Source organism: Mustela nivalis (assembly GCF_964662115.1).
Source record: "Mustela nivalis genome assembly, chromosome: 2".
NCBI lineage: Eukaryota > Metazoa > Chordata > Mammalia > Carnivora > Mustelidae > Mustela > Mustela nivalis.
The window spans coordinates 152,502,605-152,519,667 of record NC_139021.1 but is presented as its reverse complement, the minus strand read 5'-3'; the positions used below and the strand labels follow the sequence as shown (position 1 = coordinate 152,519,667).

Here is a 17,063-nt window from a genome sequence, read left to right as displayed (position 1 = left end):
TTTATTTATGTATTTATTTAGAGAGCAAGCACATACGGGAGCCGGAGGGGTGGTGGGGTAGGGGTGTTAGAGAGGGAGGTTGTAGGGAGAGAGAAAAATCTCAAGCAGACTCTGAGTGGAGCTTAATTCCCCAACCCCCAGATCATGACCTGAGCTGAAACCAAGAATCAGCTGCTTAACCAACTAAGCCACCCAGGGACTCCAAGAATTGTCTATCTTTAAAGAAAAATAATTTTAAGATAAACTGGAAGAATTCAAATCTCCTCAGTGCAAACTGAAAAAATTTATTATATTGAAAATCAATCACACTAATCTCCTTAGTTATTATAAGATTATAAGGCATGATGCACTAAGTCTATATAAAGGCTAATCATCATAAAGTGTTAACTGAAACCAAGAAGCGACATTTAAGCCAGTGTTAGGTAACAGACCTGCCCGAAAACAAAAGAGCCACAACTACCATAAAATTATTAAAAAAAATGTTCCCCAGATTTTCCTAAGAAGGTCAGATGAAGAAAAAGGGGCCATGGCAATCACTGGTACTTGCCCTTTGTCTTTGGCATGCACGTCGGCTCCGTGCTGCAGCAGGTACTCCACCACAGACACCCTGTTGTAGCCAGCTGCGAAATGTAGCGGCGTAGACTGACGCCCTTCAATGTCTCTGCAGTTGACACTCTGGACAGTACACAGTTTCTGCAGGATGGAACACAGTATACATGTGACACTATATATTCTGATAGGTTTTCATTCATTTAGTAGAAATTTCAAACGTCTGACTGAATTTCTTGTCTCATTAAAACAGTATTCTTAGAAATTACTTATTCTAAGTTCACCCTGTCGTTTATTGGGAATCCCTGTGGTCCTCTTATCTATGTATCACCTTTTGCTAAAGCTAGTGGGTAAATTTTACCATTACTACCTCTACTATTTACGTAAAGGTAATCTAAAGCACCAATTATTGGCAATCCTAACTTCCATTTTGTGACAAATACAAGTAGAGGTAAGCTGGTCCTGGGGTTTGTTAAGAATGCAGAATCTCAGAACCCCATCTACTGAGTCAGAATCTGCATTTTAACAAGGTTCCTAGATGATCTGTAAGCACCTTAAAGTTTAAAAAGTTCTGCTCTACATCAGCAGTTCTCAAATGTTCCTGTGCACTGGGTCCTGCCTCCAGATTTTCCAATTTAGTGTGTCTGGGGCGGGGCCTGAGAACTTGCATTTCTTTTTTTTTTTTTTTGAAAATCTGCATTTCTAACAAGTTCCTAGGTAATGCTCATAATCAAGAACTAGACTTATGATCCTTGGGAAAACTAAAAAAATAGTAAAATACTTCTTTGTGTTCTGTGGTCTAGATGAGGAAGACTGGCTGAGAAAAGCTTTAAGAGTAACACTTTTATTCATGCTTGTATGAAAAATACAAATGTTTGGGGAAAGAAAGAAACATAAATAATAAATCATGGTGCTCAAAAAAAGTTTAAGGACTATCCATATTAGAAAGACTTTTTACGGGGCGCCTGGGTGGTTCAGTGGGTTAAGCCTCTGCCTTTGGCTCAGGTCATGATCTCAGGGTCCTGGGATCGAGCCCGCATCAGGATCTCTGCTCAGCAGGGGGCCTGCTTCCTCCTCTCTGCCTCCTCTCTGCCTGTGTCTCTGCCTACTTTTGATCTCTGTCTGTCAAATAAACAAATAAAATCTTAGAAAAAAAAAAAAAGACTTTTTACTATTCTATCATACCCTATCCCTTAGGGATACCCTAAGCATAATAAATCAATGGAGGAAGAGATCTGTGGGTTTAACCTCAAGGGTTTTAATTACTGGACTGATAAAGCTTTCTTATGCTTCCCAAACAAGAGGCTGTTAGGTATATGGACTCAAGGTCCCATTTCAGACAGTATTTTATGGCTTTGAAGAAGGGCTCTAGGTAGGAATGAGGTTTTTTTTTTTTTTTAAAGATTTTATTTATTTGAGAGAAAGAATGAGAGAGAGCACGTGTGCACATGAAAGGGGAGAGGGTCAGAAGGAGCAGCAGACTCCATGCTGAGCAGGGAGGCCAATCTGGGACTCACTTGATCTGATCACCAGACTCAAGGATCATGACCTGAGCTGAAGGCAGTCACTTAACCTACTCAGCCACCCAGGCGCCCAAGGAATGAATATTTTTCATACATGTGCCAAGAGCTACTAGGTTGGGTAGTTTTCACTACTCACTTTACTCCCCACTTCTCAGTTTAGTTCTGTGTACTCAGAGACAAGTTTTCTAATACTTAGTAAGAAGTATCTAGCCTGATGGATCTCCACTAAACATCACATAATTAAGTGTTCACTGGGTAATACGCAGATGTTACTGTCCCAGTAATTCACACCAAGCCTCCTGTCTATAGATAGGTAACAGCTACAAAGGTTGTGAAGATAAACTACTATCAAGTGAAATTTTTTTTTTTAAGATTTTATTTTTGGGCAATCACACCCAAGGTGGGGCTTGAAACCACAACCCTGAAATCAAGAGTCATCTGCCCCACCAACTGGGCCAGCCAGGTGCCCCGCCACCAAGTGATTTTAAAAGTAGGGGTAAGTGAAGATGGCCAGATACTTACACAGAGAATGAAGAGAGAAAGGATGGGCTTCTTCAATCCATTACTGGGCATTATTTTGTTCTGTAAGTCCCAATTCCTGCCCCCAGCTCTTCTCTTTATCTATTTCTTCCTCTAGACTCTTTTTTTTTTTTTTTTTTTTAAAGATTCTATTTATTTATTTGACAGACAAAGATCACAGTAGGCAGAGAGGCAGGCAGAGAGAGAGGAAGAGAAGCAGGCTCCCTGTTGAGTAGAGAACCTGAAGTGGGCTCGACATGACCTGAGCCAAAGGCAAAGGCTTTAACCCACTGAGCCTCGCAGGCACCCCTGGACTCCTTTTATCTTTATGAAAACAAAGTCTTGCCAATATTATATATACTGAATACAGCTTTATGCTCTTTAACATATGTAAGCACATGAACATTTGAAAATTTTACCCCCTCAACAAAAAATCAGCTAGTTGACCTTTAACTAATTGCCTTTAATTTTTAAATCAATTTTCCAGGAAAAAAAAAAAATCAACTCATTTCTTTTAACTTAAGTGACTTGTTTTTCCACAAGTCAGTAATACTTGGTAATAGAAACCAAATTCTCTTTCTAGTATCTTATTAACCTTCCACTTAAGGGAATGAAAATATAAATATAAAACATGTCAAACAATAAGATTCCATTATAATGGTTTTTTTTTGAAAAATGAAATTATTAAAAAATAAAATCTTAAATTACTTGGAGATGACTGTACTATCTACAGAGATAAAACAGAAAAGATCACACTGATTTTTAAATCAACTTCCTGAAATCTCTTTATTTAAAAGGATAGTGATGTGTTTCCTCAAAGCTCAAGTTCAGATGAGACCAACGTATTTCGTTCTCTGAGAATCTAAAATTGACTTTATGTCATTTGTCTGTTCAGGACTGAGGACACCAAACAAAAATAACAGTGAAACTTCTTCATGTAGCTACTTCCGTCACAAATTTATAAATTCAGATTTTTATAAAACTTATTGCATGTCATTGTTCCCTTAAATAGGATGAGCACTGTTTTTGAAAAAGTCTAGGAGTAAGGGGGGCAGGGTTGGGGGGAATATAACAAAGATTTTTTCTCCCTGATAGCTTTGGGAATTAAAAGTAACATTAGAATAAAGTAGGAAAAAACCCCCAAACCCCAAAACCCCAGTGCATTACTCAAGAATTATTTCATTCATAAAACATGTTAATTTTTTTTATCTATATTAGTTTAATGGAAAAGTAGTCTTGCTCTTTCAAAATGTAAAGCTTCTGAGTTATTTACTGGGATATACAACTTCTGTAGGTAACAGAAATATCTGGTACAGGCATTAAGACACTACATATGACTCTATGGTAAAAAGTAAAGGAAAATCTGAGGAAGGGTTATTCTATGGAGGACAACCATGGGAGATGGGCCATGTAAGAGCTGAAGTTGGCTAGATGAACTGAAGATTATTAGGAGACAGTGGCTCTGAAAAATGGCAACACAGTGGTAGAGAGGGCAAAGAAATGAAACCAGAAGAAATACACTGACACAGTGACACACTGTTTAGTAGTTCTTGGTCCCTTCCTGTTGTATGTGTCATATGTAAATAAATGACAATAATTTGATATCTTATTCTTTTAAAGGGACAAATCGGTTCTTTAAATGAAATTTATTTCCATAAACATGCCCTTTATTTAAATCTGTGATTGTCAGGTATTTACTGAGATGCATATGAAAAGTTTCTTTGCTAACAAAGATTCTCACTTGTGGAGAACTAGAGTATCATTATTAACCTTTTAAAACAAGGCACATATAAGTAACTAGGCTCTTCATTACAACAATACAGATTATTAAACACTGCAAATAAAAATCTAAAATTAACAAAAACGCAAGATCATATCTTACTTTTACAGTTTCTACATCGCCAGCCTTTGCAGCTTCCAGCAATTGTCTGTCTGCTTCTGAATTACCTAATGGGATGCCTTCTAAAAAGAGAGAAGGAAAGAGTGATTAAAACTCCCACAGAGAAGGCAGGACTAAGCTTTAAGAGAGGCATTTATCTTAAAGTTCTCTTATAGTTTGGTAGGTTATATACTAAATCTCCATGGTAGTAGAGGAAAACCAGAAAGACTTAAAAATTTTTGTGAGACAAAAAGAAGTTTTTCTGGGAGGAAACATTTCATGTATATACATATAAGTAAGCAAAATGTATGGAAATGTGAATAATAAATGATTAAAACAATATAATGAAATATAAAACAGATGAAAGAAAAAAAAAAAGGATCCATTACTTATCAAATTGGCATGTTCTACAACCAACGCCGCCGGGTGGTGGAAAAGTTTTAAATTAGGAGACCAATAGCCAGAGACCTAACCATGGTTCTGCCCTTAACTAGCTATGTGAACTGGCTCAAGGGGCCTCAGATTTTTTCAGTTCTAAAAAGAGAAAAGATGGACTAGAAGATAACTCAAGTCATTTTCAGGTCTGAAATTCTGTTTCATAGCTCATTTAAAATTTCACAGGAAAGGAAGCAAACATGTACCTTTGTATCTTAGAACAAAACAAACTCCAATGGATTAAAGACTTAAGGGTAAAAAAATTAAAATTTAAAAATACTAAAAGAAAATGTAAGTGAATATTTTTATATACTTGGAATAAAAAAGCATCTCAGAGTAACTACACTGAAGGCAGAACCAATATTGATTTGGAACAATATGTCAAGCAATAATATAACATTAAACAAAGTAATAAGGCAAATAAAAAATGGGACAAATACTGCAATATGTATCTTAAAAATGCAAATTAAAATAACGAGATCCTGGGTTTTTCTTTTGCATCCATTAGTGGTCAAAGAGGAAATGGGGGAGCTACACGGACAGTATTTCTATACTTCATGTTTAAAAAAAAAAAAAAGGATCTATTACTTCTCAAGTTCATACACACACATTCACCAACGCAAAGATTAAGAAATCAGAATACCCAGTTCTGACAAACAGGTCTTGTCATATGCTGTTAGCAGGAGTATAAAATGGTACTTAACCACCTTTCTAAAAGATGATTTAACAATTACATGTTAATCCGTTGACGTGGAAATTCTACTTCAACAATTTACTCTAAGAAACTAGGTGGAGGGGATGCTTGGGTAGCTCAGTCAGTTAAGAGCCTGCCTTCAGCTCAGATCACAATCCCACAATCCTGGGATCAAGTTCTGTTTTGGGCTCTCTGCTCAGCGGAGAGCCTGCTTCTTCCTCTCCCTCTGCTGCTCCCCCTGCTTGTGCTCTAACACTAGCAGGAAAGGTTAAGAAATCACACTTAGCACAAACTAGTAAATGTTCATCACAAGGCAACTGAATAGGATTAACACTGACACCCCAAAACTGACACTGAAACAAATGTGCAGTACATGAGGAACTAAAGGGAATCCTGAAAGTCTTGTAGTTTAGTTCAGTTTTGGCAGTTCCCAGGTTGTTTTGTCAACCTGCCTTCACCTATTCAGTGTTTTTCTCAAAAGGTAGTTTCTAGATCATAGGCATAATGACCATCAAAGATGACTGTTAAAGATACAGGAGGCTTGATCTGTTATATTTCTTCTCATTTGAGTTTTCAGGTACCAAAGTCACTTTAAAATTAGACCAGATTTCTAGGGTGAAATGTATAACCTATGCAAAATGTATAGATACTTGATCTAAAATATTTAAAAATATAATAAATATGCTCATATTCAATAGTTAAATGTTTTAGTAAGTCACATAATGGATTACCTTGTACAAAAACTCTACATGCCTCATAATATAAAGGACCTAAAGAAACCGTGAAGAGGCAAGGCCAGTCTTTATCGAGTATTACTTATCATTATGGATGCTCAACTGAGCTACCTTTTTGTGTTTTCCTGTCTTTAAAAAAAAGCAACTATTACATCTTAAACACTTTCTAGATACAAACTTAAGAGTCAACTATTAAGAGAAATTGAGCAGATAATGCTTCTGGAACAAAATCACAGTAAGACTTAAAGACATCTGGAACACTGAGTATAATGAATTAAGAAGTAATAGCCAAATACTCCACATTTTCTTTTTATTACCAACTTCTACATAGTATGTGACAAAATTTATTTTTATTTTTAAAGTTTTATGTATTTAAGCATCTCTACACCTGAAGTGGGGCTCAAACTCACAACCATGAAATCAAGAGTTGCATGCTATTCTGACTGAGCCAGCCAGGCACCCCTGTGTGAAAAAACCGAAAGGATAATTTTGAAAAGCGGACTTCATGAAAGCATGGACTACCTTGAAGAAGCTGCTGCACATTTTCATTTCCCATCTGTAAGGCAGTAAAGCCCTGAAGGGATATGATGCTGGGATCGCACCCATAGCTCAGGAGTAGGCGGCAGGTTTGCAGATGACCACAGTGTGCAGCTCTGTGCAGAGAAGTCTGACCGAGGTTATCCAGAGCATTCACCTTAACAATGCAGAAAAAGCTAAAATTAGCCTGAAGCCTCAAAATGTAAAACCATCTAATCATGTATTTAACGCTTGCTACTAATTTAAAAATCCCAATTATTTTCTCATGAAGTCTATTTTCCAGTGCCAAAACAAGTGTTTTTGCTTCAATCTAGAACATAAATTCACAAGCTCATGAAATCTGGTATCAGAAGAGATCCTTTCTTGAATTAAAAGCAGGAAATCTGAGTAATAGTTGTGTTTGACATTATAGTATTAGTATAATTTACTGCATTTAGAGGTAGACATTGCATAAGAAAGCTTAATCCATATGTTTTTATGGATCTCTAAAGTCCAGAAATGTGGAGACTAACCCCAAGACAGGCAACAGTAACAAAGCCGGAGACTAAATTAGCATTAAAACATTTATTCCTACTGGCTTAATCTTCGATTTTTATCATGTAAAATATAATCCCTATAGATAAATACATCATGGTCTATACACACAACAAAATACTTTTGAGCAATAAAAAGGAACAAATGATTGGTATATGGATGAATCTCCAAAATATACAGAGGAGAGAGCCTTATAGAAGAGTATGCATTGTACAATTTCATAGACATGAAGGCCTAGAACAGGCAAATTAATCTACACAGGAAATAAATTAAATGGCTGTTGCATCTAGGGGTGGCGATTGCCTTGGATGGGCTCCTTCTGTAACTTCTATACCTTGATGAGTTTTGGTAACACACGTGTATACATTAGTCAAACTTCAGGAGATGTACATTTAAGATTTGAGCATTTCACTGCATGTAAGTTCTGCACTCCCCAAAAACCTGTAAATAAATTCTGACCTCTAGATGATGCTTATATGGAAATATTTAGGGAGAAGTGTATAGCAATTTGCAAATACTTTGAAATGTATAACATGTATGTATACATTTATGGGTTGATAAAGGAGAAACTGATGGATATGTAATAAAATACAGTAAAAAGAAGGGTCCCTGGGTAGCTCAGTTGGCTAAGTGATTGCCTTCAGCTCAGGTCATGATCCGGGAGTCCTGGGATCAAGCCCCACATCAGGCTCTCCACTCCATGGAAAGTCTGTTTCTCCCTCTGACCTCCCCCCTCATGCTCTCTCACCATCTGTCTGTCTGAATGTCTCTCTCTCAAATAAATAAATAAAATCTTAAAAAAAAAAAATAAAGTAAAATGTTAACTCCCCCATCTCATCTTCACCCGCACCCTTCCCCACCAGTGTAATCTGAGACATAGTCCAATTCATATTCATGGAACTGAAGAATATGTGAACAGCAATGTAGTAAGACTTTCTCAGAGAAACCAAAACTGGATTATAAATTGCTTATCTCCATGCTTACGTAACTTGAAAACTGATCTAAAACGATGAGGACAATTAATCTACTTATTCACATGCCAAAACTCACTGAAATGTGAAATACATCAACTTGAAAACTTTATTTGGGTACCACTTTGTGTTAAGATCAGGGTGACAAACTTCTTCTGGTTTGCTTGGGACTTTCTTGGTTTCAGTACTAATAGTCCTGTGTTTCTGCAAGTCCCTCTGTTCCTGGACAAACCTGGATGGTTGGCCTCACTAGTCAGGACTGTCTGAGGGAGTTTCACGACTCACATTTAGTATGTATTCAGATATTCTAGTAATGTACCACATGTATGAAAAAAGCAATCAATGAAAAGTTATAGAACAGACAGACAAGATAGGCCAAGCAGTCGAGCAGAATCAACTTTATTTTATTCAATAATTTACAATAGGAAAGATTGAGATTACACATTATCAAGAAATCCCCCCCGTATCAAAAAGAAATGAGGACACTGAGAGGAAACACAAAGAAAAAGCTGTAGAAAGAATTCTAAGTGCTTCCTTGAGTGGGATACCAAGGAAGGACAAATCAGAAAACTATTCTGCAAAGCACATTTAGGGAAGAGACTTGGGTGTCACCCAAGGGCTAAGGGTCTTACTCCTTTCTTTTCCCTTCATTCACAGCAGTTCCATTCCTTGTTACGTAATGAATTTCTACTAAAGATTTTGTTTGGAAAAGGCAAGAATCCTTGGCTAAAAACTGTAAGACCTGTTGCATTTGGTGACTGTCATCTCTTCCAATGTGGGATGCCATGTGTATTTTTTACTGAGTGGTAGTTTTCAAAGTTCCTGGGTAAGAAATGATGATTTCTAGCCTGATGAAAACACAATTCGGGGCTGCTCGGTGGCTCAGTGGGTTAAAGCCTCTGCCTTCGGGTCAGGTCATGATCCCAAGGTCCTGGGATCAAGCCCTGCATCAGGCGCTCTGTTCGGCAGGGAGCCTGCTTCCCTTCCTCTCTGCCTATCTCTCTGCCTACTTGTGATCTCTGTCTGTCAAATAAATAAAAATCTTAAAAAACAAAACAAAACATAATTATTCCAAGAATAAAATGATTTGTATACAAATGCCAACTAAAGAATACGGACTTCACAGTATGGGGAATTGTTTTCAGTCAAATTATTTAAATAATTTATTTCCTTCTGTTCCAAGTCCTTCGGTTTAGTCATAGAAATAAGAGAGTAAGACAGACTGTGGCCAAAGGTAAACAACAAGAGTTACCATGGTAGCCAAGGAACAGAAGATATGAGCGAGAAAAGACTGAAGATGACTGGTCATAAAAAGTGGGTCTCTAGCTGAGGATATTCTGAAGAGTATTCTGTTAGAAAAAGAACTTAAGGATAACCCGACTGGTGGGGTGTGGGTAAAAGGAACAGAGAAGGAAGGATATATAGGAAGCATGTATTTTTTTTTTTGGAGTAAATCCTTCCTTAGGCTTTCTAGCAAAAAATCAGATAAAGAAAAGTATCTGCTAGACTATTTTAAAGTATAAGTTAAGAGGAAAAAAGTAATACTTATGAGAGTAAGCAGTTTAGGAAGCCAGGAGTTTCATTTGCTGAACAGAAAATAACTCATCGGATTACCAAAGATTACCAAAAAGGAAGTATACCTTTGCTTCATGTTTCACCACTACTTCAACAACGTCATTATGAGCTTTCTCAGATGCCACGTGGAGAGGAGTCAAGAATCTTAAAAAGAAAACGTAATAAATCAGCCAACAATGTATTTTCCAAAAAAAAAAAAAAAAAAGTGTCAATTTTTAATTACTAAAACTAGACTTACTCTTTAGTCTTTTCATTGATGTTTGCTCCTTTTCTTAGCAACAGTTCACATATTTGCTTTCTTTTGGGGTATGGAGATGCGGCAGCACAATGCTAGATAATTTAAATTGCAGCATTAATCAAAGACTATACATAACTAATTTTTACTTAAGAACAATTGTGTTTCTAATCAAGAACTAAGAAGTTATTTAACCTCTTTGTTTTTTTGACCTGACTTTGCTACTCAAAGACTTTCTACTGGATAGAATGTACAACAATTACCAAATTCTGGCCCAGCCTGCAAATCCTATTTATCAGATATGTTAACTAAATATTCTGATCAAGTTTTATAGTTACCCTGTATCTTTGAAAAAGCCACTACTGATGTAATGAAAATTTAAATTAACATCATGAACACTCCTTTAAATGCTATTCCCACATAGCATGGTTTCTATGTTCTTTTTAAAACTTTAATTAATAAAACACTCCTAAGGTTGGAGTTTTTTGTTTTTTTTTTTTAAAGATTTTATTTATCCATTTGACAGAGAGAGATCACAAGCAGACAGAGAGGCAGGCAGAGAGGGAGACAGAGGGAAGCAAGCTCCCTGCTGAGCAGAGAGCCCGATGTGGGACTCAATCCCAGGACCCCGAGATCATGACCTGAGCCGAAAGCAGCAGCTTAACCCACTGAGCCACCCAGGTGCCCAAGGTTGGAGTTTCTTTACATCAAGTAGTAAGACATTCATCAGCTCTGGATGCTGCCTGGTTACAGCACAGGTCAAACAGCTGACAAGATTAGTATTTACTTCTTTCTCAACGAGTTGCTCAAACAAAGTAAGGAGCTTGGATTACTTGTTTGTCAAAATCAATGGGAGAAGATGATACACTCTAAGTTGGAGTTTGCTGCATCTATATCTATGATATATCAAAGAGGAAAGGAGACAGAAGGTAGGGATTTGCTAGTTATAACCCTAGAATGTATCTCATGATCATGTCCCAAATCTTTGCTCCCCAATATTGAGGATGATAATTACAACAGGTGTTCAATAAATGTCTGGATGCATGAATGACTAGATCAATGTAAAAATATGAAGTTAAATCGAAAGCCTGAGAATTCATGGGATAAAAGTTCTGGATAACTGCCAAACTAAGTTGTTCTATACATCTAAATACACAGTACATATGAAACCTGTTCTTATTTTAACCTGTTGTTAACTATAAATCTTATCTGATCTTCATGACTTTGCCTCAGATTCGTTCTTCACTGTGGCTGCTATCACCAAAATAATTCCTTTGCCCTCAATAAAACCATTTCTAACAGGTAAACATAGCTACTTTGGTATGTTGTGAGTAATCATCCCAGGACATCTATCAGGATAGCACACAGAATGGAAATGTTTTATTTCCAAGATTCCTTGATCATGTCCATTTCAAAACTGCAATTTTACTCCTCTGTGCCCCATTGTGGGGCAGGGCCCATCATCTCTGGAAACCTGAAGAGACACTGCCCCTGCACCACAACTATCCACCAACACTTAACTCCTAGTATATTTTAAGATTAATAACAAAAATAAGTTGTTTAATAGCAAAATATTTAAGGGGAGATAATATGCAGTATTAGTTTTTCAGACCAGAAAATTTTCTTCTCAGTCTTTCTTAATTTCTCTGCACCATCTTGATAATGTTATGATTTTAAATTTGCACTAGCATTTCTTATTAGTCTGAAGCTTTGCTTTTCTTTTTTTACTTGGATTTTTTTTTACAACTTCAATTAGCAAAAAGGCTTGGTATGTTTTATAGATAGTTTTGACATAACCTTCACACAGTTCACATCCTGGCATAAGAAAGAAAATTAACCAATAACCAAGAAAATGAATTACCTACAAAATACTAGGTAACTAAGACTGTGAGTTAAATTTGCCCTGAAACACACTGGTTTATTTAGGGTCCTCTTCCCTCATCCAAAGCACATTTTGCAATTCATACAGCAGAACTGATTTTGTTCCCTTTAAACTGCTATTTGGGGCACCTGCATGGCTCAACTGGTTAAGTGTTGCCTTTGGTTCAGGTCATGATCCCGGGATCCTGAGACTGAGCCCTGCATTGGGTTCCCTGCTCAGTGGGAAGCCTACCTCTCCCCCCACTCCCTATCCCTCATGCTCACGTGCTTTCTCTGTTTCATAAATAAATAAAAATCTTTCTAAAAATTGATGTTTCTAATGTAGTCTCCGATTACACCATTGCCTTCCTACCTTCCATCACTTTATCCCTATTAGCGCCCATTCTTTTCTCACTGCTTTTCCATAGACTATCCAATTTTCATCTACTTTGTTACAGCTTTGTTACAGTAACATAACAGAAGTGTTATTACCTCTAATGGAGAAGTAGCCTCAAATCACACAGAAACTTTATTTACACAGTACAGAGGGTATATATACAGACTTCAGACTAATTTTGAAAAAAATTACAATACTGGAAGGAAAACCAAGCTGTTTTTAGATGTATGACAGGATTATTTTTCATTACTTTCAGTGGGTTTGAAATTCTCAATCACAAGCATTTATAATTTTTATAAGGAAATAATATGTACTATTACAATAATAAAAAAGCTACACATAACATACACCAGTATATGAATAAAGTTTTTTTTTTTTCTGGAAGGACACTCAAATGAGTAACAGTATTGTCTTTTGGGGGGGGTGAGGTTGTCTATTTTTCTGTACTGTTTGGCCTTTTTAAAAAAAATGTATGTTCAGGCATTAATTTTTTAAAAAATAGATTTTTAAAAACAATTCTATTACTAGTAGGACATTATGTTACTGTGTATCATCAATAGAAGTAGGATGTTATGATTAGCTCAACATGTTTTTGGTTACTGCATCTTTAAAACTTTAATCTGAAACATTACCAATGCAGTTTCATGTGTTTGAGGATGCTTAAAATTCACCATTTCCAGAGAGAGATGTTTTTTGATTCGTGTTACGTCAGCTTCCCGTGCAGCCTGCAGCAGTGAGTGACCTTTAAACTCATCTAGATGAAAAAAAAAGCATATACATCTGCATGAGAATTATCAAATTGATGGGACTTACCTAATAAAAGATACTTAGTGTTTTTGAAATTATTTTCAAAATTACCTACTAAAATATTTAGATAGAAGCTCTAAAGATACTCTCCAAATATAACCCCCCAGAAGACAGACAGTGCTATACCAGTTTCCCCCTCAGTTATGACATAATTCATCCCTAAATGTATACATAGATTTAGCCCATGGCCAACTCAGGGTCTATTTTGGTCTGTAGGAATCTGGAGTAGTACTGCAATCTATTACCAGACCAGAGAGCTCTGAGATGGTTCGTGCTCTAACATCATGGTGGTAGATGAACCAAAAACTGAGTATTTCCAAGAGCCACCTACTACTGATGAACAAATGAAAGAGTATCTTCTCAAGATTTCTCTTTAATTCATCAGATTTGTGGAACCACCCATTTTCCTTTACTGTTCCCGAGTTAACACAAATTTAATACAAGTTTCCTATTTATGTACAGCAATATTACATCTGAACTAGGTGGCTGTTTCTCACTACATTTACTTCAGTTATAGACAGAAAACCATAGAACTGCCAAATATCAAAGAATATTAGATGGTTAGGATCTGGGGTCCATGTTTAAAAGACAGCAATCCTACAAATGACAAGGCAGATTACAAGAAACTCACACCAAATACAGGAACAAAACCCTGAAATTCACTCTTTTCAAAAGCGTACAATCTCACTGAACTTCACTTGAAAAATCAAGTACAAATATATTTTCTTTTCATAGCATCTTAAAAGTAGAATGAGTAGAAACCTCCAGATGACTAAATATGCTAGTAAGAACAACAATAGATACCCATGTGTAAGGAAAATTTTCCATTACTTAAAAATTTCTAAAAAAAAAATGAGAACAAATTTTTAGTTTGTTGCTATCTTAATATCCTAGTTGAACATTCATCATTTTTATACTCACATGATAATCTTTCTTTTAACTGCGGTGTGGGAGCCAAGTCTATAGCACTTTTATTATGACAATTCAGCAGTGTTGGATCTGCACCGTAACTTAGGAGAAGAGAACATACTTCAACCCTGTTTTTTGAAGCTGCCTCATGAAGAGGAGTGAATTGCCACAAGTCCATTGCATTTACACAGGCACCATGCTGAGGGGTTGTGGAGGGGGGGGGGTAAAGCATATAGTTAGTGTTCAATTTTTTAAGAGAATTCAGTTATTAGTACTGTGTAATTTCACATCATGCAAGCTTAACCAGGCTATATCCTCAAAGTCCACTTTTTAAACCTATTATTTCAGAAATATATTTTTTTCCCATGGAAAACCAGTAGCTGGTTGCTAGGCTTATGTAATAAGGCCTTTACTTAACTCTTTTATTGTTAAAAATAGCTTAAGAATGAAGCTTTAGATTTAACTTGCATCTTTTCTAATTTTTAAGTTTTTCCCCTTTTTTGATGTATAATTTACATATAGTAAAACAGTTCTTCAAAGTGAATAGTTTGAAGAGTTGTGACAAATATATATCTTTATCTATCTGTATCTCCATGATACCATCACCCAATTCAAGATAGAGTACACTTTCATTACCCTAGAATGTTCCCTCATGCTCCTTTTATAGATAATCCATGCCCCCACTCTGACTGTTAGCACCATTTATTAGATTTATATGCTCTTGAACTTTACAAAAATAGAATAACTCAGTATGTACTTTTGTGTCTACCTTCATTCACATACAATGTTTCTGAGTTTCCATTCATGTTGTTGTATCAATACTTTTTATTGCTGAGTAGCATTCCATTGTATTGACGGACCATAACTTAACTTATCCACCATCCTCTTGATGGGCATTTGGACTATTGCTAATTTTTTACTATTCTATTTACTATCATTTACTATTTTACTATTTACTAATAAGGTGTTATGAACATTCATCCATAAGTCTCTTTATGGATACATGCTATGTCCCTAGGAATGGAATTGCTGGATGGATGATACAGGTTTACTTTTTTATTAGAAACTGACAAATAGTCTTTTTTTTTTTTAAGATTTTATTTATTTATTTGACAGAGAAAGATCATAAGCAGGCAGAGAGGCAGGCAGCAGAGAGAGAGTGGGAAGCAGGCTCTCTGCTGAGCAGAGAGCCCGGCGTGGGGCTCGATCCTAGGACCCTGAGATCATGACCTGAGCTGAAGGCAGAGGCTTAACCCACTGAGCCACCCAGGTGCCCCGACAAATAGTCTTCTAAAGTGGCTTTATTATTATTATTTTTAAAAAGTGGCTCTATTATTTTTGCACTGCCATCAGCAATATTTGAGTTCTACTGTTCTCCCATCCTTGTTAATACTTGGTATTGTCAGTCTTTTTAATTTTAGCCATTTCCAGGTACTGGAGGTTAGACCACAAAAGTCATTCTAATTTAATCTCTCATCTCTCATAATCCCTTCCCAAAGCATTCCTGCAGATGGGAAATGAGCTACTCAATCTTTCAGTACTTTCAATGACGGGAAACTAATTCTCAACTAACATGACTTTTCATAATTACTAGATTAACTTGTCTTATTATGAATTCTCTTCTACATTAAGTTAAATATATATTTAAAAAATATTTTATTTATTTATTTGACAGAGATCACAAGTAGGCAGAGAGGCAGGCGGGGCGAGGGGAAGCAGGCTCTCTGCTGAGCAGAGCGCCTGATGCGGGGCTTGGTCCCAGGACTCTGAGATCATGGCCTGAGGGGAAGGCAGAGGCTTAACCCACTGAGCCACCCAGGTGCCCCTAAATATGTATTTTAAACTTCGATCTACTGCTCTTCTTTGGAGCAAAAGAGATCAATATTCTTGGCAATACTTAAAAGCAACTCTTATGTTTTTCTTTTTGAGTTTTAACACCTTCAGCTCCTTCACTCATTTTTTTCATCAGATGGTTTCTAGATTTCCTTTTACCCTCATGGCCCTCAGCTAAATATACTTCAGCTTCAAAGCTCCATTAAAGAAATTATTGAGTGCCTAGAATAACAGTCTCGATGTAGTCTGACTGAGAAAAATATACTGTATCTGTTGTTACATTTGCTTTTGACACTATACTTCTACTACTAGCATAAAATCATGTTAGCTTTCTAAGCAAGCACATCACAATTTCTACAGTGTCCAGGTCATGAAAAGCAGTTAAGAGAATGTTTGCAGTTAAATGCCAGCTTCTGCTAGCCAACTGTTTAGCAAGGGTTGCCAAGTGACTTAGTGTTCCCTACACCTTCTGCCTGTATTCTGTCTCTATCTACTTGGCTAATCTAGACACTCCTCTGAGCTTCAGTGCTCTGGTAACTGTAACTTCACCTTAGCTAACCTCTTTACATATGACCTCTAGTCAGCCTGCCAGTCTTATTTATGGAACATCAGGTCTTAGGAAAACATTATTGTCTATAGGTCCCAATGCAATCTGCCTCATATTTCACTTTTACCTACACTAATATTCCAAATGTTCTGTTGAATTCAAGAATCGGTTTTACAGTAAGAAAAGCATTACTGCTGCAGATGTGTAATGTTGCAGCCTATACATTTAAGAAGGCCTACGGGATACTCAGAGTATCTAATCTTTAAAGTTGTTTCTGTGGGGAAGTATCCTGTGGTAGTACATGCCAAAATCAAGCATGGAGGCATTGAGAACAAATATCCTACCATGATGGCTGCTGCTAGAATGAGGACAAGTATTAAAAGGGGCAGAATGGTACAGAGTAAGAGGTGCCTAAGGAATGTGGTCAAATACATGTATAGGGACTGGGGGACAAAAGGAAATAGCTATGGGTAACATCCTTCTATCTCCTTTGAAGAATATGTATCTTCTATTTTTAACTAACAG

The 17,063-nt window shown here is 36.6% G+C and overlaps 1 protein-coding gene across 1 annotated transcript in view; it reads right to left on the bottom strand.

Annotated features, from left to right (window-relative positions):
• TNKS2 (tankyrase 2) overlaps positions 1 to 17,063 on the bottom strand; it is a 68,931-nt gene that overhangs the window by 27,741 nt on the left and 24,127 nt on the right. The window contains exons 8-14 of the mRNA XM_082721931.1: positions 14,171 to 14,357; positions 13,075 to 13,196; positions 10,189 to 10,280; positions 10,016 to 10,094; positions 6,856 to 7,027; positions 4,474 to 4,553; positions 548 to 693 (exon numbers count right to left, since the gene is read on the bottom strand). Of these exons, the coding sequence (XP_082578057.1) occupies positions 548 to 693; positions 4,474 to 4,553; positions 6,856 to 7,027; positions 10,016 to 10,094; positions 10,189 to 10,280; positions 13,075 to 13,196; positions 14,171 to 14,357 (878 nt within the window). The remainder of the gene's footprint in view (positions 1 to 547; positions 694 to 4,473; positions 4,554 to 6,855; positions 7,028 to 10,015; positions 10,095 to 10,188; positions 10,281 to 13,074; positions 13,197 to 14,170; positions 14,358 to 17,063) is intronic.